Raw genomic sequence first — 24,867 nt, forward strand, 5'->3', positions numbered from 1 at the left:
CTTGAAAAGGAGTTTAAAAAAGTGATTCACTTGATCATATTCACATACCTTCTCTTCCACTAAGATCAAAAGTGTAACATTCAAAACTGGTGTGGTCCCACTCAAACAACCACAAATCAACAAAGAAGTACTCAAGTTTTGGTCAAAGTCTAAAAATTAGTCTTTAATTAGGTGACTCATTGGACAATTCAGCAGAAACAGAGAGTTGTGTTGTTATATGAGAAAGATGTGAAAAGTATGAATGTGATGAAGAGGAAAAGAATCCGTGGTCTACATGCATGTGCGCGCATGAATACCTAAACGAAGGACCCTTCACCCTTTACTAAATACTAACTACATTGCTTTCAAAGTTACAAAGTCCCTCAGACTACTACTAGTATAGGATGGGAATAGGGATGGACCATGTCTACCTTTCACTGCCCAAACCTCCACCAACTCTCCACACTATCACTCACAATAACCATAAATTTAATTATTAGTGGCTCAGACACACCTCTGATGTTTCCATGTCAGACATATGTAACGAACACCGACACTTGTGAAACACTTATCGTATCGGTAAAATGTCAAATTCAAAAATTATTTATTGTATTTCTAACAATTCTAGTATGGTGCTAACACAATTTTAAAAAAAACACATTATTTTTTAAAAAACTCAAATTTATTGTATAAATTTTTTTATGATTATAAAAATAAAAAACGAATCATTTTTCGAGCAAGTTAATTTCAAATTCAAATTCTGGCCTCCTTATTTGAATCAAGTAAGAAAATTGCAATTGATAGGCACTTAAATACAATAAATCTCTGATTAGAAGGATTTAGGTGAAAAAGGCTAACCCTGTTTAAATTCAAAAGGATTAATAATCATCTCCCAATTTTGCTATCTCAAAAACACGAGAATGGTTTGACTAAAATCTGAGATAGAACATGGTCCAAATTATCAGCGAAACAGCTGAAAGGAGTACAACAGCTGGGTTGGCCGCAAACATTAACAGCGTAGCTAGGATTATAATTTAACACTTGCGCTGAAGGCAATTCACATAATTGACAATATAATCAAGAACCAGCAATGTCACAGCTAAGTTATGCTTAGAAATCAACACCATACTGTACAATGATATTTTAGATGTAAATCAATATCCACACACTAATAACTCCCTCAAGCCCCTTATTTATCCTTAGTAACACACCATCAATGGTATTTAGGTGTCTGAGCTCAACAAGAAACTTCATTGTCAACAAAGACAGAAAACAAGAAGCTGAAACGTCATCCATGGAGTGTTGCTTCGAAGTAGTGAGCAAAGATGGTCCAAAAACTTTCCAGGATCATTTCAAGCGCCCAATTGTATTTGTGCGGACTTCTAATTGATATAGGAACTAAGGACAGGTACACATTACCTCGAATAGGGGTTTGTATTTATAGGAACTAAGGAAACAGATACACAACACCCTGGATTTATATTTACACTAAATCCACTCAGATTAACTGTGTATAAACCCAGACTATACTCATCTAGATCAACTTGCCAAGGTTGGCAAATCTATCCATAATTCTTCAAACAAGCAACTCGTAACTGGGACACCAGGCAATTGTTTTCGTCTCGCTTTTACTAGGAGCCATCTTCAATGAAGTTATGTCTGAATATTTTTAGCCAAATCAAATGCATTATGGTACTTTCCTCTCTTGTATTGTAAAAGAATTTTTTTAACCACACACTCATTTACTTGTACGAATCTGTCAACCAAAAAGAGACAGTCCAGCAGCTAGCAAATGGATGCTCCAAATCTGTGTATGTCAGCAAGCTTACCACTGCAAGGGAAAATCATCAACCTTGACACAAATACAAAAAAAATCTTCAACTAACATCAGCACTTGAACAAAACGAATACATGTTGGGTTAATAAACAACATATTCCAATCATTACACTAAGGGAGGTCCAAAAGCAAAGGGCCCACTAGAAAAAAAAATAATATACCAAATCTTATGAAGCTACATCAAACGAAACCACTATTAAAGAAAGTCAAGCAAGAAATATACCACCTATATTTATATTAGAAGAACATAAAACCACTATTTGCAGAGCAAAAAGAAAATACAAAAAAGACATTAATGTGGATAACGAAAATTATCATATCCCTGTTCCTGAAGACTCTTGGATATGTGAAGGTACGGGGAAGGATAATTGTACATAGCCTTACCTCGTCCATATTATAAAGAGGCTGTTTTTTAATTCACAACCCATGTGTTTTTTAATTCAACCCATGACCAATTGGGGACCAAGACACAACTTAATCTTTGTGCCAAGGCTCACCCTCAGTGTAAACAACTACATATTGAAGAGAAAATTGTTTGTGATAGTAAACATCACAAAAACAATAATAACTAGCTCTACAATAATACGAATTCATAAATAGTATTCTATGAAGCCAGACCAAGAGAAATTTCAAAAAACACAGAATACAAACTAGGTGACTCCGAAGACTGGCTAATTAACAAGCATATGCTATATGAAACAACAGCCTTGATAAAGGGAATTTGTCTCACCAATAAAAAATACTCTAGGTACCAGAACTTGCTTTTTGAACCCAAACTTGTTTCTGCAATTCAGAAAAGAGATCTTAATTAACTATTGAACCAGAAAAGAGTAAGATTTGTATACTCGTGGAGAAATCAAATTTAGGTACCTCGTTGGAACCATAAGCAGTGGTACCAGATCTTCTAGGATGCTTCCCTTCACTTGAAACTGAATAGCCATCAACATCCTTTACCCCATGCGTTGGTCCACGGCGACCAAAATGCTTATTGAAGCCTTAATAGGAACAATAAGTAAATATTTAAGTAAAAACCACCCTGAATGAAAGCATAAAAATGTCTTAAGATTTTGTTTTCTAAAGCCAGAAACCAACCATTTTCTGATGAATGACTGGTACGGACACCTCCAAGAGATTTTACCTCCCCACTTCTTGTATTTGGCATGTCATGTTTCAAATCTGCATGACTCCCTGTATCATATACAAGTGAAAAATTCAACTTGTGAAGATCTAAGCAATTTGGTGACAAGTTATATTCTGTGCATCATAGACCCCTCAAATAACTAGAGTCCATGAAAGAAGGAAAAGAGTGGCATCGCACAGGTTAAAAATCAGAGGAACAGGAGTCTCTGGGTGGGGGTGGGGGAGTAACTAACTGCTGAGATGAAAGGCATGGGTACTGGGAGGCTAGAGTAGCGATGTGGGTGTAAAGAGGTATCAAGGGAAGTGGAAAGCTGGAATTAGTTGGAAAATTGGGAGAGATAAGGCCTCCAGAATTGCCAAGAGACTTCACCCTTTGTGTTTCTGCATTTCCATATTTTCTGTTGTTATTATGATATCCAGGTCCTGATATCTTGAACAGGCCTGACCGCATTTCAGTTCAACAAAAAGCACTGTTCATTATCCATCAGTGCATCACTATGTCAACTGAGTGTATATCTAGTTGAAGTGTTTTTCAATTTCCCCCCTTTTACAACATAAAGGATAATTAGCAATGGCCAAAGACAAAAATCATAGTTATAGAATAAAACATGTACCTTCCAAAGGATCTACTTGCGAGAAAGCAGCAGATGGGAAAGACTCATCAGCTCCATTGGAACAACTTGTCCAAACACCACGATCTGGTCTATCTTTATGTCTAATATGTCTCTCCTGCCTCTCGCTAAAGACATGTGAATCAAGCACACCAATCTTATTATCTGGTGTACCATTCATGCCCTTCAGAATTAGTTGCACTTGTATGGGCCGTGGGGATTGTTTATCTTTTTCTAGATTAGATGTTTGGATTTGCTGCTCAGAGAGTGCCCTGGAAGATTGGCTTTGACGCAACTCCTTTTTTGAGAGTATACTTCTGATAATCCTTCCGCTACCTTCCTGCCTCTGATTCTGCTTCAAAACTGTTGCACCAACAATTTCTTTGGCTGAAGAGATTACATTGTGATGCTGTGACATGCTATCTAAATCAGATACCTGCAGAATAAAAACAAACAAAAAGAAATTAATCTTAGCAGAACAGTAGTTATAAACAAGATCCACCAGACAAATCCACCAATGATACTGGCAATAAACTGAAATACAATCCACACCCAAATTATAGCAAACTATTGATTTATCATGCAACAATAAGGCAGCATTAAATCATTAGCAAGTAGTATCATTATTCGAATTAAATCAATTGCATCATTATACCTTCACTTCCTTCCTAGAGGTTTTCTAAAGCACACTGGACATCACATTGATTCTGAGGATTGTAATGTCATATTGATAGCCAATAGCATATTAGATCTTGATCTCTCTGCTGGTCCCACCACTCACCAATAGGATGAATGAAGTATTACTCTCTCACCAGAAAAATTGCATTTTGATTAAGAACAAAAATTGCAACTCAAGTTCATATAAAGCGAAAATTTCACAAAATCATTGGTGGACAAGATGGCATCAACACCAAGTCAACTACATTGAAAACACCAGTATAAAAAAACAAAATGTTCGAGAAAAAGGGGCATAGGAGGAGTGAGGTAAGAAAGTGATAAATACATGATCAATCTAATAAGGACAATTAAAAACTATACAATCAGCTTAAGTCAGGGCCATGCATTGATACATGCCAACCATCAGAAATACAGCAACTTCTCACAACCATGTAAATAGTAAACTAAACAAAGAGATTCCATACAAATCTTTACCACATCATTACAACATACATAAATTGCAAAAAAAGTTTAATTGTGAAGATATAAATCATAAACTTACAGCAATTATTTCTCTTTCTTTCCCTTTAAGAAGCAGTATTTTTTTCTTCCCAGAATCACTATTTCCAGAAAATCCTGATAAAATGGACAAAAGAGTAAAGAAAATAAAGTAAACCAAAAATATAAATTTAAATGTTGCCTCCAATTCATAAAATAAAACCCAAGGAATAAAGAAAATAACACATGAAGTTTTGAACAAAAACATCAACCTTACCATTCTCATCTAGGGTTTGTTTTCCATCTGAAGAGGCCACGTTTGAAGATTTATTTGAAATATGCTGATCACCTTGGCTAGGAACCAAAGTATAAATTGATCTGTCTTTCATAGTAGAATTTTTTCCTGGGTGCCTGGCAACATACTGACCATAATGAAAGCAAGAGTTATGAATGTTAAAACACACGAGTAAGAGTCAAATAAGTATGAAATATATGCTGTTTTCGGGTATTACAAAAGACAGGACAGGTGTTACTAGTTCAAGACCCCTTTATTTATAACGTGGTTTTGAGGTTATTCCTAACTAGATACCAAACTGGCTCCATTTTAATAACAATGCTAATAATTAACCATATTTAACTTTCCTCTTCAAAAAATGCACAATACCATAGTAGCAGAAACCCTCTTCTTTCCGGAACCTCGTCTTGATGTGCCAGAACTAGGACTCCCATTTGATGAAGTGCCTCTTCTACTCACTTTTCCATTTGATAACGACCTCTGACACACATGATGCACATTAGATAAGCAAGATACCAGCAAAGTGCTAATAGATAAAACAGGATAAGGATATTTACAAGGGAGCTCACAACTTCACAGATGCATGAGTTGACAAATGCATGTTCCCAAAAAGGCAAACATAATGACAAGGACCAATCAAATAAGCTTTGAGATTTCAAAAGTTGATCGTAAACAAAATAAATACCCGAGGTCCCTTGGCAGCCCTTTTCTGGCGCACAAAGTCCATCAGTGGTGTAATTATAGGAGTATCTTTTGCAGCACCTGTTAAAGCATGTAAACCCAGTAAGAAACAAAAAGGGGGAAGTAGTATTTTGTGCCCATTTTGTGTATGCGTGGTTTTAAGTCTCAAAAGTTTCAAAATTAAAATTTACTGTGTATCTTCTGCATTAGTTGACTAACCAGATCGTTCTGCTTCTCTCTTCTCCAATTGTATCTCAGCGCTGGGAAGATTCTCAACAGGCTTGGCAAGTAGTTCAAGAAACTCCAGATACTCAGAATCTAGATGTTCATAATAGAAAGCTTATATTTATCAAAATGAAAAGACTGTAATTTATTGATATACATATTCATATTGAGATATTCCAGATGCATTCATGTAGTTTCAATTGAGATAAACATATCCACTATAATTTACTTAAAGCATTATCCAAGTGGTACCTTTATATATGGTCCCATCGCGACCATCCTTTTTAGACCACTGTCTTGGAACACGTTGGGAAGGAGCATATTCAACAATGACTTTGAACTGAGATCCTAAGAAGCAACAAAAAAGAAACAGAAACCAGATTCAGTAGCTATTATCCAATTTTCAATGTTTCTTGCACACGATATGTAAAAAGCATAAAATTATATTTCTGAAATACAGTCTTGATATTCCAAAGAGTCAAAACATAGATTGCTTGCTTGCCAAAAAACCACAAGGAAACAAATCGATTCCCTGATGTATTGAATATTGAACAACAGGGCTACAATAAACGCAACCAAGGCATTGCCCAAATTCGAATACTGATTGCAAGAACGACAAAGATAACAGCTTCAGCAAAATCTTAAGCATGCCTAATAAACACTTCACATGATTTCATTCATTACCCTTTTCATTCACAAAGACGTGTCCATTAAAGAACTCCGCAAACAGTATAACGTCATCTGGCCTCTTGAAGTCAATGTAGGCTCTAGAATATGATATATGCTTCTGGCTGAAAAATCCATTTAAAAAAATATAACATAAAGAAGTCAAAAGGAATGTCCTTAACATATTATAAAAACAGAGTATTTAAATTGTAAACATCGACGCCTAATTCGCATTACAGATGTTCAGTTATAATCACAATCATGATATTCCCAGTGGAAAAGGCAAAGTTAAAACATAATCTATGGTATTGTAACAATTATATAGAATATGGCAGGCAAAGGCAAAACCATACGTACCCTAGCCTAGCCAAGCCTAGGCACGGTGAATTGACTACTGTAATGAAAAGCAGCACGCAATGAAGTATATATGAAGAGAAAATGAAGCAGAGAGCGAATGGAGGGTTAGAAATTAACGTCACCTGACTTTGGCAGGACGGAAAGAGAGCCAGTTGTAGCGGTCAGCGAAGGCGGAATCGATTTGGGCCAAAAGGGCGGCCTCCGAAAGAGAGGGCGGCAAGTGACGCAGCACCACCTTTGTCCGATCCAACGAACCCTTCATGCCAAAAACCCTATCCTCACTACACACTCTTACAGTTACAGTTACCACTTATCTGTCAATCAATCAATCAACCAATCAACAACTACGCGAACGACAACCTCGGTGGGATTACATCTTCACTGTTTCTGATTCTGAGGATCAATCCAACGAAAGCGAATGCCCTAATTCCAAAGAAAACCCCCAAATTGCCATGCACTCAGAAAAAACAAAGAGAAATAGAAGAAGGGTTTGCGTTGCGTGCGTTTGGAAGGAAAATTGAGTTTTTGAGTTGCGTCCCGTGCGTGCGTTGCGTGCGTGTGAAATTAATTTTTAAAAGCATAAACGGTTGCGTTTTGCGTTTTGCGTTTTCTACTTCTGACTTCTGGTGCCCCTTCGAAGTTTAAAACAATAATTCCCTATATTTTTTAATAATATAATTTTAATATTAAATTAAAACATAATTTTTTTATACTCCTTTCATAAGCTTTTACTGCATGATAAATTATTTGTAATTATAATTATAATATTTACTAAGACAAGGTTAAAGGTATATTATTTTTTTTTATAATTATTAAGATAAATTCAATGACCATGTAAAAATAATACAAATACCTATCCGGATAATTTTATTTTTAATCAATGTGGATCTCTAATATACTTTGAAACATCTCGACTTAATATTTTTAGAGTAAACGTGTTATTATTGAAAGATGGTATGATTAATGTTTTTATGTGTGATGTGTTATGTATGTAATTTGATTAATATATGCATAATAATAATTGTTGTGTTGTATGGTAGATGGGTAGGGTAGTTAGTATAAATATTCAAAGAATTTTGAGATATTTATACTTTTATTAAGCTCCTCATAATTCTTTCACCCACGAGTCATCTAACTATATAACACTTTTCATATATAATGTCAATTGTTGGATTATTTCATAAAATATAAATGGGAGAGTCGATAACTAACCTGAAACTTGTGAACTTTATAATTTTGAATCATGAATCAACTCATATATAAGAGATTCAATGTCAACTCCAACTTAAAGCCTCAAGGCCTTAAGTTTGTGGGTTGTATTTATATTCTCACTGACTCACTACTCGAATTCGTCACAAATTTTGATTTCAGCTTTAGAAGTAAGTTAGAATTAAATAGTTTAAATTAACATAAAAATTATATATTTTTAGAAAACAATAAGAAAACTCCTTATCTTTTAAAACTTTTAACTATGAATTTGTGTCTTGATTCTCATGTCATTGTTATTATTACTCCACGTTCTTTTTCTCTCTTTTTGTTAACATCAACTTCAAGCTATTTTTATGTTCTTGAGATGTCGTTGAGTCTAGTACAAATGTGGAGTTTATTATCTCTATGAAGTTTTGCTCTTTGTTGAAAGATGTGAGTTTTATATGATTTTGAACTTTGATTTATTGAGAGATTAGGTTTTGAGATTTTGAGTTGTTAATTAATTTTTGGTGTTATTGTTTTATTATTATTTTTTTCATTTCAATACCTAATTTTTTTAGTCTTTAAGAGATTAAAGTCTAATGTTGTATGGGTTAGACGTGCTCGAGCCTGACCCGAGCACTTAAGCATGCTATTCTGACCCGATTAGTTTAAGAAGGTAAATACTTAACTAAACCCAAAACGATAATAAGCCCAATGATGTGTTAAGAAGTCGGTTCAATGATGTGTTAAGGAGTCGACCAAAACAATTGACAAAGTATATTAAAAATGCAGTAATGAATATAAACAACTAAAAGTATAATTGAATCAGTTAAACATATGTATTTATTCTAAATTAAAATAAACAGTGAAATATAATACTTTGCCTACACCTTTGAAATAAAAGAGATATATTAACAAATATATATTTATGTTGTTAACTCCCTTTATCTTTATGGTTGTTAACTCCTAAAGGGATGATATACGAGTACTATAAAAGAGCTTAAAGACACTGATCAAATGTAAGTGTCATTCCATACACTATACTCGTAGTTATATGATATTACTTTTGTCAACAAGTAGAGTTCACCTTACTCTGAATTTCAAGCATCTCAAAAGAGCAACGGAAAAGAAAAGTTGACTCATAATCCACCTTCGATACCCGATTCAAGTTAGTTGGCGAGAACAAAGGTAAACTAAAACTTTGCATATTCAATAAGTTTTTTTTTTTTTTTTTTACCTTAGATAAGAAACTTATCTTGCAGCTTGAAAAATTAACTATATTCCATGTACTGAAAGCTTAAATTGTGTAATTTGATGTTATTCACTTAATTTGATTAAATAGTTATTTGAAATCAATTATTAGTTGGAATAGTAATTTTAGCTTAAATTTTTAATTGATGTATTAAGTGATGATAGTTTGTATAACATTAAAAATATGTAATTGTATTGATTTGATTGACGAGAGATTATACAAATCTGAGTTGAGTAGATGAGATAAACATTGTCATTTCTTTACTCAATAAATAAAATATGAAATTGATGAAAAAAAGAGAAAAAAATAGCATATTTATATGTTGTTTTTAAGTGTCTTTAGTGTTTGGTGTTATGAACTGAGATTTTTTTTTTTAATTTATATACATCTAAAAATGTGAAAGTCTTTAATTAGTGGAGCTTTTATCACACAGTGTGTTTTATTTTTTAATAAGACTGATGCTTTCAATCAAATTTCATTCTCCATAATTTTATTTTGATAAGAAGAATTATAAAAAGAATAAACTTTATTATTTGTATATACGGTTTAAATGACTTTAATTGTAAATTATTTTAATAATTATATGTATTTATTTTTAGTTGATTTTTCAACTATTGTTCAAATACACGTTTTCACCGAGAAACCTCTTTAAGGTTACAAATTTATATTTATGGTAGCCTTTAAATTTCACTAGTTAAAATTTTCATAAAATAAAACATATGTTTCTTAAATATCTTACAAAAAAATAATATTATTCAAGGTATTTTTTTGTACAAAACAATATTATCCATGCTAATAACAAATAAAATAAAGAAAGATAGAGTCTAACAAATAATTAGACTTGCACCATAACACGGATTAAAGTTACTGCCATCAATGAATATTTATTGTTAAATAATAAAATTCAAATATATTAATTTTAATTACTTGTAAATGTAAAAAGTAAAAATAACAAATATTGATCTGGATTTAATTATTATTTTTAATTTTACTATTTCCAATTACTAATTTACCATTAATGCAATCTTAAAATATAATTGAAATTAAATAATTAAATTAATATTTAATAATTATAATTATTTAATTTTCTACAACTGACTTCTTAAAATACTAAAATTTATTACAACAATAATATACTTAAATTTTCAATTAAGAATATTTATTATCAATGAACATTTTTCAAAGCATAATTCATTCATGAAACATTTTTAAAACATGCAAATAAAATTACCCTGTTTTGTGATGTTGTGAGGACAACATTGAAATTTTTTGTTAAAATAAAAGTCAAATGTTTAATAAATGAGTATTTAATTATTATCGTAATACTCAATGCTATTAACACAGTATTCTATAAAAACAACTTCCTTTACAGAGTATTAAATATTACATTTATTGAATATAATTTTAATAATTAAAATCTACATTTATTAAATGTTTGACCTTTTTTTTATATATGAACCTACACGCACAAGAGCACATAACTGAAAAGTAATTATTTTAAGTATTAGATATACACTGTTATCAATGATTATATATAATAAAAATCATGTATTTATTAAATGTAGTAATTAGAATACAAGATACGTATACACGTATATGTAAAAATAAGATCGAAAAGTTTATTAGTTTTAGTATTATAGGTTAGTTTAAAGAAATAGTTTAAAAATTGTATATAAATAAAATATAAACGGTGTTTTGTTTTTTATTTGTTTTATTCCGTTCCGTTCCGTCTCTTATTTCTGTGTGTGACTCTCTCTCTCTCTCTGGCTTTGGTGGTTTGGTATAGGGATTTGGTGTGTGGCTGTGGGGTTTGCGAGACACTCACTCGGTCACTCACTCGGTCACTCACTCGCTCACTCACTCACTCTGCTTTTCGTTCATTCGGTGAGTTTCTGTTTGGTGTGTTAATCTCTGTGTGTGTATGAATGTTTGCAGAGAAGAGAAGAATAACTAGGTTTTGTTTTGTTTTGTTTTGTTTTGTTGCAGAGAAGGAGTGATGGGAGAGAGGATCCATGGCAATGGGAATGGATGCTATTTCCATTTCCCTCCTCCGCAGTCTCCTGTTCGCTCCAATTCATCCTCTATTCCTTCAGATCGCGAAAGGTACTTCCTTTTCCATTCTTCACTTCTTTCTTCCCCAATTCTTCATTGCATTGCATACAAATATTCCTTTCTCCTAATCTAATCATTTTTTCAGATATTTCGCTGAACTACTCGCGGAGAGGCAAAAACTTGGGCCTTTTGTACAAATTCTCCCCCAATGTACCAAGCTCTTGACTCAAGGTAGGCGCTATTTTCAATTTATCATTCAAGACCTTTTCTTTTTTCATCTCTTTTGAATTCTATATGTAAATGCATACCTACCGTTTGTTAGATTGATGTATATGTTTACTCATACTCCTTCATTCCTATTGTGTTGTTTTGTCTGACAGAAATCAGACGCATGTCGGGCTTTAATCAAGGTTTTATCGATCATGAAAGGCTCGAGCCAGATAGTCCTTTCAGGCCCTTGGGTCAACATCCAAATACTAGACCAATGGAGTTGGAGGGATGGCCTGCTTTGCCAATTGAGGTCACTCACACCACTATCTGTTTTTTTTTCATCCATGATGATTTGCATAGTGTGTATTGTCTGTATATCGAACTAGTTTTGTGTCTAATGTGTCTTATGACGAATTTTTGGGACCAGTTAACCTTGTATTTCCTAATTGTGTCATTGCATTTTCAAGGATTGTTATGCACAGAGGCAGGTATTAGAAAGATTATCTTTTTTGCATTTGGAATGCACTAATTTTTACTTGATTTTTGGAAATATTTTATCTCCGAAATTGTCCAGTTTTGATTGATGGCATTTTGGGGGCATTACATACAAATAATTAGACTCACCGTGCTGGCCTTTTTAGAATCATTAATCTTAGTTTTTGCCTCTCAGCCTTACATTTTAACTGTTATCTATTTCATTAATACTCTAGTTTTAACCTGTCTTAGAGGCAGATGTTATTATACACCTTAGCATGTTTTGGACCAGTCCTCATGCTTTCCCATCATCTCTGGTGAATTCTTCGTTGCTGTTTATTGCCAGATTTTGGCTCCCTGGAATTTTAAAATCATAGATGCTTTTAGCATTTATATTTTAAAAAATGAAAATGCTCATACCTGGGCAATTTATGTGAAAATTTCTTTTGAACTGTGAGGAAACTCTTGGTGGCAAGGAGTTTGGGTTGTTATAACAGCTTGTGGTTATAAAAGAGAGATCTAAATACCAAATTCTTCATGCAGGAGAAAGGAAATCTCCAAAGGATGGCATCCTTTCAAGCACCACCAATGGGTTGGCCTGGGACACAAGGAATTCCATCTACTCCTGTAGTGAAGAGAGTCATCAGGCTTGATGTCCCTGTAGACAAATATCCAAATGTAAGTCAAAACCTTGTTATCTCACTCCAGTTTATCAGGTTTTATTTTTCAAATGTAATAGCTTTTAGACTCAAATCTCAGCAGTATAATTTTGTTGGTCGAATTCTGGGACCTCGAGGGAACTCATTGAAAAGAGTGGAAGCCATGACTGAATGTAGGGTTTACATCAGAGGCTGTGGCTCAGTGAAGGATTCTATTAAGGTAAAGTTGGTATGTGTAAGTAAACTTTCTATTTTCCCCAGTGATAGGCATAAACTGATGCGGTGAACATAAAAGATTAATTTTCACAACATTTCCCAAATAGATTCAACTGGCTCTTATCCAACTCTAGTGTAGCTAGCTTCCTCATGGCACTTTGTAATTAACTTTCTTTCCCGAACTTCTGCAATTTTGAAAAAATATTTTTTGGATTTCTCATTACTCATACTGTAATAAGTATGATCGTCACAAGTTTCGTTTTGTATGATGTGTTTCAATTTCACTATATTTTATTTGTAGGAAGAAAAGCTTAAAGATAAGCCCGGATATGAGCACCTTAAAGAGCCATTGCATGTGTTGGTGGAGGCAGAGTTTCCAGAGGATATAATTAATGCTCGCCTGGATCATGCAGTGGCAATACTAGAAAATCTTTTGAAGCCTGTGGTATAGTTATATTATTTGTTATTGCACTAATTGTGCCTCCTTTTTCTTGTATCTTGCTAATCTTTGTTAACCCGCCAGGATGAATCCCTTGATCACTATAAGAAGCAACAGTTGAGGGAGTTGGCTATGCTTAATGGTACTTTGAGAGAGGAAAGTCCAAGCATGAGCCCAAGCATGAGTCCAAGCATGTCACCTTTCAACAGTACTGGAATGAAACGAGCCAAGACAGGAAGATGACCCACCTGGAAATTTAACCGTGGATCATACATTTTTCTAAAGCTAAGTTATAGCATCTGATTTCTTAGACTTTGTGATGGTCTTTTCACTGATAACTCACCAGAAACACCCTTGTGCTGAATCTCCTCAAGAAGAAGCTTGCTGGGACTGGGATGATGGATGGTTTACGCCAGATTTAATTTGACGTCTATTCTTTGGCGTATTAACCGCTACAACTTTTTGAATGTCGTTTTGCTTAGTTATAGTATTAACTAATTTGCAGCTGCTACATCTTAGTTCAATACCTTTTAATTTTTTAGTTATTTTGCATTTGTCAAATTATTAAATTACATACATGCATACAAGAGTGTTGTTGCAAGCATATCTCTATATATGCGTGGTATTGACTGAAACTAAATAAACAAATGGAGTGTCTTTCATTATTGTGACATGAATATTTGTCATTACTGTTCAAGGATGGTCGATTCAATTATTATTGAGTTTGTTAACCTCTTTTTGTATAGTTTTATGAACTGGAAGGTGAACTATGAGGTCATGGTATCGAAGTGGTTCGACCGTACAATTATTATTCTCAGTTAATGCTAAGTGAAGCTTCTGTTGTTAAGATTTGATTTTATTAAGCAAAATTGTCAAGTGAAACATTATTAGAACTGTATAAAACATATCATTTTGGAGGATGGAAAGTCATTCGTCCTTTTTAATTAACTAATTTGCAGGAGCAGTTAATTAGTCACAATTAGAATGCGATGGAAAGGCTGCAATTTTCATAACTGTTTGTAATGTGATATTTTTAATACTTGTAGCGTCTGGTTCATGGATTATTGCTGCAGCAGCTCATTTTGCAGAGAAAGAAGAGTCTAGAAAAAGCACGCTAGGTGAAGACATACTCTACATTGAGCACGATGTTTTTTTCTTTGAAGAAAAAAAAATGGCTTTATTTATCATTTTCGAGGGATTTCTTCTCAACTTTTGGAATTACAAGAAGTGTATAATAATAATAATACAAAAAATTATGAATATACCACACCCAAAAACCCTTAACTCAACCCAACTATGTTAGATCTAGCTTTACATTTTTTCAAGGTTGTGTAATCACCATTACTATCATGTCCTTTGTCATAAACTACTTGGGGTACAAGGAATTATTTAAATTTTCGAAAGCCACACATGCACTACACAAGGAACATGTGAGTGTTTCTAAAAAAATATAAGACATTATATCGTACAACCATACATTTAGATAATTTAGGATTAAATTACAAGGTCATTTGAATTTGAAGTTATCATATAATCATTTTTAATTCAAACTATGGTCTAATGTGCACCCGTTTTTCTCTTTAAAAAGACAGTAAAAGTAAAATAAATATATTTTATACAAATTAAATAGTAAACTCATTAAAACTAAAAATTCGTTGGCCTAGTCTTTTTTCCACACTTAAAACCGGGTGAGAGAAAAGTTCAATAATTCAATAATTAGATCTAAATCTAGAGTCTAGATTAAAAACTAAAATAAAAACAGTCCTGGTATTTCATTAATCTAATTGTTAATCGTTGTAATGAGAGATTGGATTGACCACACATTATATAACTTAAAGAGATAAGAAAATAGAGTAGACTTTTTTTTTTCAATCGTTATGGAATTTTTTAATGTTAGAATAATTTAAAATGCTTCAAACACGAATAAAGGAACCCCATGAAACTAAAATAGAAAACGTGAAAATTAAGAAAACGAAAATTTAAAGACGAGAGAACAAACGACAAAATGAGAGCATATATTTTTGAATCTGGATCATAGTTTTGAACATATAGTAATTAATATTATATCCTCTCACCTCTCATGTTAAAACTTCCTTTCAATTGTTATACTCTCTTTCTCACCAACTCACATACACAGAGAAACATAAGTGTGTGTGTTAAGCTCTCAATTTTGTAATAAATACTTTTCAAAAGTAAACTATGAACTGTTGAGCAGATAAAAAGAGAGAAGAAAAAAACAACGTTATGATGTAATACAAATCCTCCTCATCCATTGATGAACAACAAAATATTACCTACAACATGTAAAGTCTACAATATCATACATATCAACAAATTTCGGGTGTATCATACTCTAGACGACACCCCTCCAATCACTGTGCAAATTTGCATTCTCTTCATCTACTATGTAGATAAATAAATATCTATTAAAAGAAATCAGTGAATAGCATTATAAACAATCAACTATGTTCTTCACTCCAAGAAAGTCCTGATCCACACGTCCACCACCATCATATCCGTCTTCGGCAAGAAGCAATTTTTTTTGAAGGCAAGGCAAATGCTAACGAGTTATAAGGACACTTGTTAAGGATCAAAAATTAAAGTACTGTATTATATTAATTGTTCGTGCATTTCACCATATATTTTTTGCTACTTTTTATTTTTAACAAGTGTCCTTGCACTTGTTAGCATAACTCAATTCAAAAAAATAAACTCGCATAAGCCTGCAATCAGAAGTTTTGAAAGTATTATGACATAATTACCATATACGTGAGCTTAAAAAAAGATCACCCCCTTCATAATAAAAACCCTAAAACTTTCAGGTGGCAATGCACGAATTCCACCTACTAGGGGGTGGGGAGGATATATGTACAAAAGATTACCACTGCAAGTAGATAGATAGGTTATTTTCAAGATTTGAACCTAAGAAGTCACAAATCAAAACCTTGCGATTGAGCTAAGACTCCCCTAAAACCCTAATAGTAATAATCCAACAAATAAATGAATACATCGTAACGGGATTACTTCTAAACAACCAATTATATCTAACTTCGATTTATTACATTAAAAAAAAGGGAAAAAACCCTTTTGGCCCCTTGTGTTCTTTATTCAATTTGATCCCTTGTTTTGTTTTTACCAAATCAATCCTTATGTTTACAAACCTTAATGTTTGCCAAAATGTCAATTTCCAGCCAATGTCGTTACTAATGTGCACACGCCTGTTAACTCCTTAATTACACTGATTGTGTGACTTAAGTGTTGATGTTAAGATTGGCCCTTATATGTTGGCATAGAAATACACAGTAGCATTTCTGTCCATAAGACCTAGAAACAGCAGGTCTGTTTAGCACTGCTCCCAATACATGGTTTGACAACCATGCACAACAGAGCTCTGATAATGGCATTTCACAAGTTGGTTCTGTAATGATGGTTTCAGATGTTCATGGTAGTTTTTGAGCAAAAGATGGCTGTCAAGGTGGACTGGGTATGTGACAGTAAAAACTAACATACCGCAGTGCCAAAAGCTTATTGCATTGCTAGGTATGGGTGAAGGTCATGATACGCAATCAAACCCTTACATGTGCTAAGAGTTTGTTTCTAGACTCAGACCAACGGCCAACCAGTCACAAAGAAACAACTTTACCGTTGTGATATGGCCTTGTGCTGTGTGTTGCTTATGTCTATGATAGGGACTTGGGTATTATAAGATCCCTAAGTCTCAGATTAAGTAATATGACATATTCAATGGAATACAAAAGTGGCCTGGTTTCTCCCTCTCCCTAACAATTAACTTTTAAGGGATGGTTTTCCAAGTGCCTGGGTGTCTATTATCTGAGTGGATCAACAGTTCAACTCGTTGAATCTTGAGAATGAGCGCATAATTCAAGGCTGTGTTTGAGTAAACGAGATTAGGTGAGGTAGACAAAAAAAATACTCAAAAGGTCACGCACAGAAGGAAATTAGAAGAAAGGCAACAAGGTACAAATGCATACAAGCCAAATACATGCGCACATAATAATGGCACTTAATGTAGAGAGATGTTCGGAAGAGATTAAGGACTCTAAAATGTTTAATAGGAAATTGTAGTAGGGATATATTAAACATTACACTTTCAAATATTTTTTTTTCCACTTTGGGATGTTTATATTTTATGGGTCAACGAACCATTTTTCTAATAATCCTTTGAATTACCAAGAATAGAAGAACATTAAATATATTTATTTTACCATTTAATATTTTATATTAGAAAGATGTTCAAGACCATACAACAAAAGAACACAACTTAAGTACCTTAATTGCTTTTGATATAGTTCTTAAAATCAAATTTAAAGTTTCACCTCAGACTCAGTAAGTAACTCACATATTAGAGGTTGGTAAAACCTTAATTTTGATAAGAGTATGCAAAACACAAAAAGCATCTATCGTATTGCACCTAAGTTTTTTTCATAACAAAAAGGAAGAAACTTGAGTGCAATGTCACATGCTTTTAATGCTGTTATCCAATCCAATCAAAGTATGAAATTAGAGTTTGCCAAGGTATCTCACATAATGAAGGTTCGATTACCATAGTCAAAACTCCAATTTTGATTGGAGTATAAGACTATAGGGACACAAGGGATTCCACCAAGAGTTTAAACTCTACACTTAAAGGTATACGGACACTAGCAGCAGGAGCAATTAAATATACTCAGCAAGAGAAAAGGTTAGAAGGTGTAATAGTAAGGGCTGACAGATTTCAATAATTTACAAGGGTCATTAAACATTAAAGGAGAAATCCCAGGCTCATTCTGATTCCCTAATACGTGTCCGCCACATAACAAATCTAAGGTGTTAATTAACTCTCTCAAAACTCTCCTCTTACGATCATGAAAAGGAAAAAAAACTAAAAGAATGGAGCATTAGGATTTGACTTTATAGAAATACAGTTTGGGCGAGTGAAAAAAAAGAGAAGAAGAGGATAAAATATGATGAAATACCAAGCTTGAATATGTCGAACTGCAAAGGTCAGTCCCTTAGGCCAAGCTCAAGCTCTAACTCATCATCCTCTTCAAACAATTTCAAAAGACGAGCGTATTGTTCTTCCCTTTTCTTCTTCCTCCAAAGCTTAAAAAGTATAAAGGAGAACAAGGAAAAGAGCACAAGCCCAATTAATACAATGGCAATTATAGTACTAGTGCTTCTGGCTGCATGATGTTCTGTCTTCTTGGAATCCTTAGAAGCAGGTGAATCGTCGGAAAAACCTAGAAAACAGCCAAAAAGGAAGAGAATAAGACATTTTATGGTGAAATGAAATTAAAGTTGGAAACGCAATTGACGAGAAACGGTCAGACACATTCAGATAATGCAAAATTTCAATCTAAGCGGGAAATATCATAGAATTGTGCGGTCGTTTGGCATCGAAAACAGAGATGAAGAAATTGATGAATGAAAATGAAAAGGGAAAGAATTAGGTTAGGTTGAGGAGGGAACGAACCAAGAAGGAAGTGCAGAGAGAAAGCAAGAAGGAAGAAACTTAGCGATCTGCTCCTTCTAATCGAATTCATCTCTGAGCGATGCGATGAGATTGGATGCGATTTCAGCTGATTTGGTTTCCCCAGATTTTCAAATGTCTTCTCTCAACAATCGAACCCTTTTCTAATCTTCTTTCCTTTCCTTTTACATATAATCGATATTAACCCTAAAACTTCAATTTTATTGCATGACTCATGAGGATCAAATTTAATTTTAATTATAAAAATACTTACATAACTCTATCAAAAAAATCTCACTGTACACTTCCTTTTTTTTTTCAATTTAAATGTAAAAAAGTATACTATCATTCGCTCACGTATCATGAATAGTAATTCTGTTAATTTTAAATAATTAATTATACTATTTTAATTCTAAAGATAATTTTAATTGATTGCCACCTTATAAAAATTGCCAACAGATATATAATTTTAATATATAATACTATAAAAATTTAAATAGCCTTTAAGCCAAACAATTATTGTGTATAATTACTTGAATAACTCAATCTATTAAATTTAAAATATGCCCTTTGAAAAAATGTTAAATTTTTCATTTTCTAAAAGAAGTTCGATTTGCGTTTGATTTAATATTACATGTCAAAAACTCGCAATTATTCCCTTACATACACGAGAAGTCTACTGTAACTTTTTTAAATTTTTTTGGTACAATTAGTTTTTTACACCAATAATTACTTATAAAACAATTAACTTTTAAATTGAAATTAATATAATATTTAAATTTAATTTAAAAATATTATGTGCTCAGACGAAATGGTAAGACTCTTCAAATAAAATAAGAATATCGAGTGAAAGCCTTAATTGCTCAGACGCTCCTACAGTTAAATTGTTTACGACGGCAGAGAATCAAAATCAAAAAACAGTTATTAATTACAATTTATAAATCTGTATTTAATAAATTTAATTTATTATTATATAATTTTCAATACTATACATTACACCAACATCCTCCAATTTTTCTTCTTAATTACGCTAACATTCCGTTTCTGTTAAATTCCTATAAAAACATCTCTTTATTTTAAAAATATTACTTTATAAATAAAATTATCTAAAAATATCTTTAAATAGTAATTTTTGTAAACTAACGATAATTCAGTTGTACAATATAAAACTAAAAAAGAAAATTCCAACCAAGATTTGTACAAATTTATTAGAATAGACTGAGTTTCATCTTCTAAAATAGTTTCTAAAACGATATAATCTTACTACATACAGTGTTTCATATACAAAAAATCCTTCAAACATATAAACTTGAAGACTACACTGACAAACATTGAATTCTGTGAAAACTAGTTGTATAGTTTCAGAATTTTAAACTTTATATAGGATAGGATTACACCAAACTATCGTTTTCCCATATATAATCCCTCCAACACGGCGTATCGTTAGATAATGAATTTCATACGCACGCATTCAAGTCTTGACGGATAAATAAATTTGTATACTGGTCTTGCTACAGTACCCAAAATGAATGTATACCAAAATCAAGCATTTATAAGTTTCAACGCTGGCAAAATCACAAAAAACAGCTAAAAACTCACTATAACATAAATAAGATTGAAACCAACTCTTACCAAAAGACGCGACAAAATCAGTCTTAGACTAGGGAATAATTTTCACTTGAAGCACTTGGCATCCAGAAGAGACTCTCCCTCAAATGGCTCATAATCCTCAATCATCTGACTCACGCGCTCTTTCTGAGCTTCGTCAGAGATGTCAACCTTGGTCCACTCGTACAGCTCCATATCATAGCACTCATCCATCACAAATTTCGGAATCTCTTGGCCGCGGAAAAGCCACAACCCCTTCACCTTAAATGGTGCCTGTGATCCAATCACAAGCATCTTTCCAAAAGCATACTTGCGAGCCAGATCCATCCGCTGAAGAAAACCACCAACCTTGTTTAATGTCACAAAGGAAACAGTGTTCTCGTCATTGTATTTGTAATCACAGAACCACAGAGAATAACCCTCTGGATCATACATGTCCCAAAATCCTGCAGGTTCACAAGGAGGATTTGAAGTGATAAGATATCTGCCATCTCATATAAACTGATTATGACACTGTTTGCTAAATAATAGTAATAAACCACGACGAGGAAAGCAATGAACTTTCGAAAACAAAAGACTTGTTATCTCCTAGCAGTGACAAAATTAAAACACAGAAACCACAAGCAGTGCCGTCGTAATACCTTTGATTGCAACCTCGCGGAAGTTGGTCTTGGTGTTAGAGTAGAGTCTTTTCCACTCATCCAATATCATCTTGCTTGGAGGAAGAAGATCAAGAGGGTTTTTGGGCTTGGGCTTGGGTGCCTCCTCCTCTGCCTCTACTTTGGGCTTTTCTGGCTCTGGCTTAGCCACTTTCTTCGGCTCATCCTTAGGCTCGGGCTTCGATTCCTTCGGCTGGGAAGGCTTCTTGAAAGAAGCAACAGGTGGAACAGCGTCCGTTTGCTTAACCTGACCTAATATCTTTCGGAAATTGGGCTGGTTGACCAAGGTCCAAAAGTATCTCTCAACATGAGGGAACTCCGAAGTGAAGCTCTTAACTAAGATCTGGGTGAAACCCAAATACAGGTTGCATATCATTATGATGTCAGCAAGGGTGACGGAATGGCCAACCAGGTAAGTGTTGGAGGCAAGGTGAGTGTTCAAGGCCCCTAATGCTCTCTTCAACGCAGAGTTTGCAGCCTCCTCGACCTTGACGCAGGCACAAATGTCAGATGAGTGGGTAAATTATGAGGAAAACGGGAGCTTGAAAGCAATATATTATGGAAATTAATAAATGTTGTAAAAGATGGAGCTTACTGGTGGAAAGTATGGAGTATATCCAAGTCTTGGTATGTAGACTTTGAGAATATTGGCATCGATCTCCAAAGATGAAAAATCAATCCACTGGTCGATGCGGGCCTGCAAAGCGAAAGGGAAGTATGTATAAAATAGGAAACAGAAAAGAAGAGTGAAGGGAAGTGTGAGGAGTTACATTATCAATGGGAGTGGAGAGGTACAAGGCGTTGTCACCATTGAGTCGAGCAACTGCAGGAAAGAAAAGAGGGAAAATTGAATTTAATTGGAAAAGTGAAAGGTGAAATGATTGATGGAATTGGACGCAGACATACCGTAACGAGCAATAGCATTGCTTTCAAAGATTGGACCATCGGGCGTTTCCAACACAGGAACCTTTCCAATAGGATTCATCTTGAGGAACTCAGGAGTTTTTGTGGTGACAAACATCTCGAAATTAGGGGCCAATTCCAGTTCGACGCCACTGTACTCTGCCGCGATGAGACTCTTGTAAACATTTTTGTTTCTTCTGGTTGCGTGCAAGATCTACACAGGAACCAGTGCATAAAATTCAGCTTTATGCTAAATTGGCAAAATACTGGGTTAGTTATTTGGGGAAATGGAAAAGTAGAAAGTAGAAAGGAAACTGACCAGAGCCATTTCTTATCTTAAGCAAACAAGTTCCCTGCTCCTGCTCCTCCCACTGTGCGATGAAGAAGAAGAAGAAGAAGAAAGCAGCGTAGGAGGAAGAATTAGGTTTTTTGTAAGCGAAGCCAAACCCTAAATGACTTGGATTCCATCCGGATCTGACCCGATCCGACTCAAATTTAACCCAGGACAGCCCAATCCAGTGGGTTATGATAAAGGCAGCCCAAACGCAAAGCACCAAATCAAATTAAAGGGTATTTCTTCTACATTTTACCTCTACATTCTTTGAAATATCCTTAATAATTTTGAGTGATTCCAAGAATAAAGGTTCTTAAGAAAAGATATTTCCATAATAGAGGCAAAAAGAAATTTCAGAATATTATTTTCAGAATTAATTTTTTAATTTCAAAAATGATAAATTTAGAATTCATAAAATATGTTAAAGAATATATGTTTCAGAAATATTTTAAAATAAATAATTCAGAAATCATTTTTAAAAGGAGTAAAATAATCTTTTTCAAGAATGATGGGTGTAGGAAGTCATTTGTTGGGGGTGGAGAGAGAAACAACACAAATTAAATTAGTAAACATGTGAATAGAGTTTTTGGTTATGAGATTCAGAACCTCCTCTTAAATGGTGTGTGCGTGTTAGATACAACCGGACAACAACACTTGTAGGATACATGTAAATTGTCTAAATTTTTAGTACGATTCTAACACAAATTCTAAATTGAAGAAATACATTAATTTTTAAAAAAACTCAAACTTATTTTATAAATTTTTAGTATGATTAAAAATAAATCCTTTTAATCAACTATGCAAAACATATTTCTAAAAAAGTATACATTTCTTCATAGTATTATATCAATATTCGAATTAGTGTTGTGTTTTTGCTACATAGGTTTTAAGAAATTATTGTAAAAAGAAAAATTGTGGCATTAAAGTGTAAACGTAGTTGAGTTTGATGAGAGACACATTGTAGTATTAAAATATAAGAAAAGCAAGGAAACGAACCGATAGAAAAGAGAGAAGAGAAGAGAAAAGAAAAGAAAAGCTCAGAAAATGGGTCGTGGAGCAGAGGAAGAGTACGATTATCTGTTCAAGGTGGTGCTGATCGGGGATTCAGGAGTTGGAAAATCGAATCTTCTCTCCCGATTCACCCGCAACGAGTTCTGTCTCGAGTCAAAGTCCACCATTGGCGTCGAATTCGCCACTCGCACTCTCGAGGTCTGCTTCCAGATCTCCTATTTTTGCATTAATTAACAACCAAATGAAATGAAATGAAACTGAATTTGTAACCGCAGGTGGAGGGAAGAAGCGTGAAAGCTCAGATATGGGACACGGCGGGGCAGGAACGATACAGAGCCATTACGAGCGCCTACTACCGCGGTGCTCTGGGAGCTCTTCTGGTCTACGACGTCACCAAACCGACGACATTCGAAAACGTTAGCCGGTGGCTGAAGGAGCTGAGGGATCACGCGGATGCGAACATCGTGATCATGCTGATCGGTAACAAGACAGATCTGAAGCATCTGAGAGGTGTTGCGACTGAGGATGCGCAGGGTTATGCTGAGAAGGAGGGCCTCTCTTTCATCGAGACCTCTGCTCTTGAAGCTACCAATGTGGAGAAGGCTTTTCAGACCATTCTCTCCGAGATCTACCGCATCATCAGTAAGAAATCACTCTCTTCCAACAATCACTCTGCATCTGGTGCTGTTAAAGAAGGCAAGACCATCGCAGTTGCTGAATCCCAACCCTCCGCTTCAAACTCCCTTTGCTGTACTTCCTCCTGACTCATTCATTACTGCTTCTTATCCCACTTCTTCTTCATCATACTATCATATTTCTCCTCTTATTTATCCTCAAAACTTCTCAATTTCTGTCAAATTAATTCCACTCAAAATACTATTTTTTATATCCTGTTCACAAAATAACTAACAACAACCACTGTGTGCCGCCACTGCAGCCTAGTTCAGTCACCAAACCATAACTTCATAACATTTTTCTCTCTCTTTGGGAACGCCTTAATCAAAAGGGAAAGGATCAAAAAGCGAGTGTTTTACATTATTTTTTTAAATTCAAGCAAAGAACATATTTTTACAATTATTTTTTTATTTTCAGAAAAAAATATATTGACCCAAACGAATCTGTAGTTTCTATCTTGGTTTGCGTGTTAGTTTGATTATGATGAAGGCATGTTTCCCTCTTCCTAATTTGGAATTTTGTTAATGCAAGCTCATCTTCCTTCTCAACTTGCAGCTTGTAAACGACTTTTGTCTATACTTAGATTAATAAATGGTTTTTTGTCTCCTTTTCACCGCTTTGGTATACTAATCTTGTTATATAATATGAATTGAGGGAAGAGAAAAAGGGTAAATAGGATTCAAATGGCAGCTGTGAACACGAAATTAGAATATAATAATTATTTGGAGTTTTGTTTCGGTGAAGTTTCCTTCATATCTCCGCAAAAAG

At 34.0% G+C, this 24,867-nt stretch overlaps 5 protein-coding genes across 9 annotated transcripts; 2 read left to right on the forward strand and 3 right to left on the reverse strand.

Annotated features, from left to right (window-relative positions):
* Positions 1-975: 975 nt before the first annotated feature.
* Positions 976-7,677, reverse strand: LOC137832922 (regulator of nonsense transcripts UPF3-like). 2 transcript variants are annotated; one of them, XM_068641319.1, is made up of 13 exons: positions 7,069-7,677; positions 6,608-6,714; positions 6,176-6,271; positions 5,918-6,016; positions 5,703-5,779; positions 5,387-5,497; positions 5,000-5,144; positions 4,787-4,860; positions 3,571-4,003; positions 2,909-3,004; positions 2,687-2,811; positions 2,547-2,599; positions 976-1,810 (listed from the first exon to the last, which is right to left on the reverse strand). In XM_068641319.1, exons 1-12 carry the CDS (start codon positions 7,206-7,208, stop codon positions 2,561-2,563), a joined length of 1,542 nt encoding a protein of 513 aa, XP_068497420.1. In that variant the 5' UTR covers positions 7,209-7,677; the 3' UTR covers positions 976-1,810; positions 2,547-2,560. The 2 variants fall into 2 exon arrangements, with proteins under 2 accessions (XP_068497420.1, XP_068497421.1); XM_068641320.1 differs by having other exon boundaries at positions 976-1,831; positions 7,069-7,512.
* Positions 7,678-11,082: 3,405 nt separating this feature from the next.
* Positions 11,083-14,112, forward strand: LOC137832924 (KH domain-containing protein At1g09660/At1g09670). 4 transcript variants are annotated; one of them, XM_068641323.1, is made up of 8 exons: positions 11,083-11,273; positions 11,376-11,492; positions 11,587-11,672; positions 11,822-11,961; positions 12,669-12,803; positions 12,885-13,013; positions 13,302-13,445; positions 13,524-14,112. In XM_068641323.1, exons 2-8 carry the CDS (start codon positions 11,386-11,388, stop codon positions 13,680-13,682), a joined length of 900 nt encoding a protein of 299 aa, XP_068497424.1. In that variant the 5' UTR covers positions 11,083-11,273; positions 11,376-11,385; the 3' UTR covers positions 13,683-14,112. The 4 variants fall into 4 exon arrangements, with proteins under 4 accessions (XP_068497424.1, XP_068497426.1, XP_068497427.1 ...); XM_068641325.1 differs by having other exon boundaries at positions 12,885-13,004; XM_068641326.1 differs by having other exon boundaries at positions 11,087-11,273; positions 12,888-13,004.
* A 1,577-nt stretch (positions 14,113-15,689) lies between these two features.
* LOC137832925 (uncharacterized) lies at positions 15,690-19,105 on the reverse strand. Its single transcript, XM_068641327.1, has 3 exons — positions 18,913-19,105; positions 18,416-18,679; positions 15,690-16,162 (listed from the first exon to the last, which is right to left on the reverse strand). Exons 1-2 carry the CDS (start codon positions 18,980-18,982, stop codon positions 18,444-18,446), a joined length of 306 nt encoding a protein of 101 aa, XP_068497428.1. The 5' UTR covers positions 18,983-19,105; the 3' UTR covers positions 15,690-16,162; positions 18,416-18,443.
* A 1,282-nt stretch (positions 19,106-20,387) lies between these two features.
* LOC137832928 (elongation factor 1-gamma-like) lies at positions 20,388-22,944 on the reverse strand. Its single transcript, XM_068641332.1, has 6 exons — positions 22,399-22,944; positions 22,083-22,293; positions 21,947-21,999; positions 21,772-21,873; positions 21,159-21,663; positions 20,388-20,963 (listed from the first exon to the last, which is right to left on the reverse strand). The coding sequence occupies exons 1-6, from the start codon at positions 22,405-22,407 to the stop codon at positions 20,584-20,586; spliced, it is 1,260 nt and encodes a 419-aa protein (XP_068497433.1). The 5' UTR covers positions 22,408-22,944; the 3' UTR covers positions 20,388-20,583.
* Positions 22,945-23,424: 480 nt separating this feature from the next.
* On the forward strand, positions 23,425-24,310 carry LOC137832931 (ras-related protein RABA2a). Its single transcript, XM_068641337.1, has 2 exons — positions 23,425-23,622; positions 23,700-24,310. Exons 1-2 carry the CDS (start codon positions 23,458-23,460, stop codon positions 24,186-24,188), a joined length of 654 nt encoding a protein of 217 aa, XP_068497438.1. The 5' UTR covers positions 23,425-23,457; the 3' UTR covers positions 24,189-24,310.
* Positions 24,311-24,867: the final 557 nt, after the last annotated feature.

Source organism: Phaseolus vulgaris, chromosome 6 (genome assembly GCF_000499845.2).
Source record: "Phaseolus vulgaris cultivar G19833 chromosome 6, P. vulgaris v2.0, whole genome shotgun sequence".
NCBI lineage: Eukaryota > Viridiplantae > Streptophyta > Magnoliopsida > Fabales > Fabaceae > Phaseolus > Phaseolus vulgaris.

Excerpts from the sequence above, each read along its gene's own strand:
- LOC137832924 (XM_068641323.1), top strand. The coding sequence starts at position 11,386 with ATGGGAGAGAGGATCCATGGCAATGGGAATGGATGCTATTTCCATTTC. Across the intron at positions 11,673-11,821 it reads TACCAAGCTCTTGACTCAAG|AAATCAGACGCATGTCGGGC; the intron begins GTAGGCGCTATT and ends TTTGTCTGACAG. Across the intron at positions 13,446-13,523 it reads AAAATCTTTTGAAGCCTGTG|GATGAATCCCTTGATCACTA; the intron begins GTATAGTTATAT and ends TTAACCCGCCAG.
- LOC137832928 (XM_068641332.1), bottom strand. Across the intron at positions 22,000-22,082 it reads CAATGCTATTGCTCGTTACG|TTGCTCGACTCAATGGTGAC; the intron begins GTATGTCTGCGT and ends TCTTTCCTGCAG. Across the intron at positions 20,964-21,158 it reads CCGCGAGGTTGCAATCAAAG|GATTTTGGGACATGTATGAT; the intron begins GTATTACGACGG and ends GTGAACCTGCAG.
- LOC137832931 (XM_068641337.1), top strand. The coding sequence starts at position 23,458 with ATGGGTCGTGGAGCAGAGGAAGAGTACGATTATCTGTTCAAGGTGGTG. Across the intron at positions 23,623-23,699 it reads TCGCCACTCGCACTCTCGAG|GTGGAGGGAAGAAGCGTGAA; the intron begins GTCTGCTTCCAG and ends TTGTAACCGCAG.
- LOC137832925 (XM_068641327.1), bottom strand. The coding sequence starts at position 18,982 with ATGAATTCGATTAGAAGGAGCAGATCGCTAAGTTTCTTCCTTCTTGCT. Across the intron at positions 18,680-18,912 it reads CTCTCTGCACTTCCTTCTTG|GTTTTTCCGACGATTCACCT; the intron begins GTTCGTTCCCTC and ends GCTGTTTTCTAG.
- LOC137832922 (XM_068641319.1), bottom strand. The coding sequence starts at position 7,208 with ATGAAGGGTTCGTTGGATCGGACAAAGGTGGTGCTGCGTCACTTGCCG. Across the intron at positions 6,715-7,068 it reads TTCCGTCCTGCCAAAGTCAG|CCAGAAGCATATATCATATT; the intron begins GTGACGTTAATT and ends TGGATTTTTCAG. Across the intron at positions 5,498-5,702 it reads GGGCTGCCAAGGGACCTCGG|AGGTCGTTATCAAATGGAAA; the intron begins GTATTTATTTTG and ends CATGTGTGTCAG.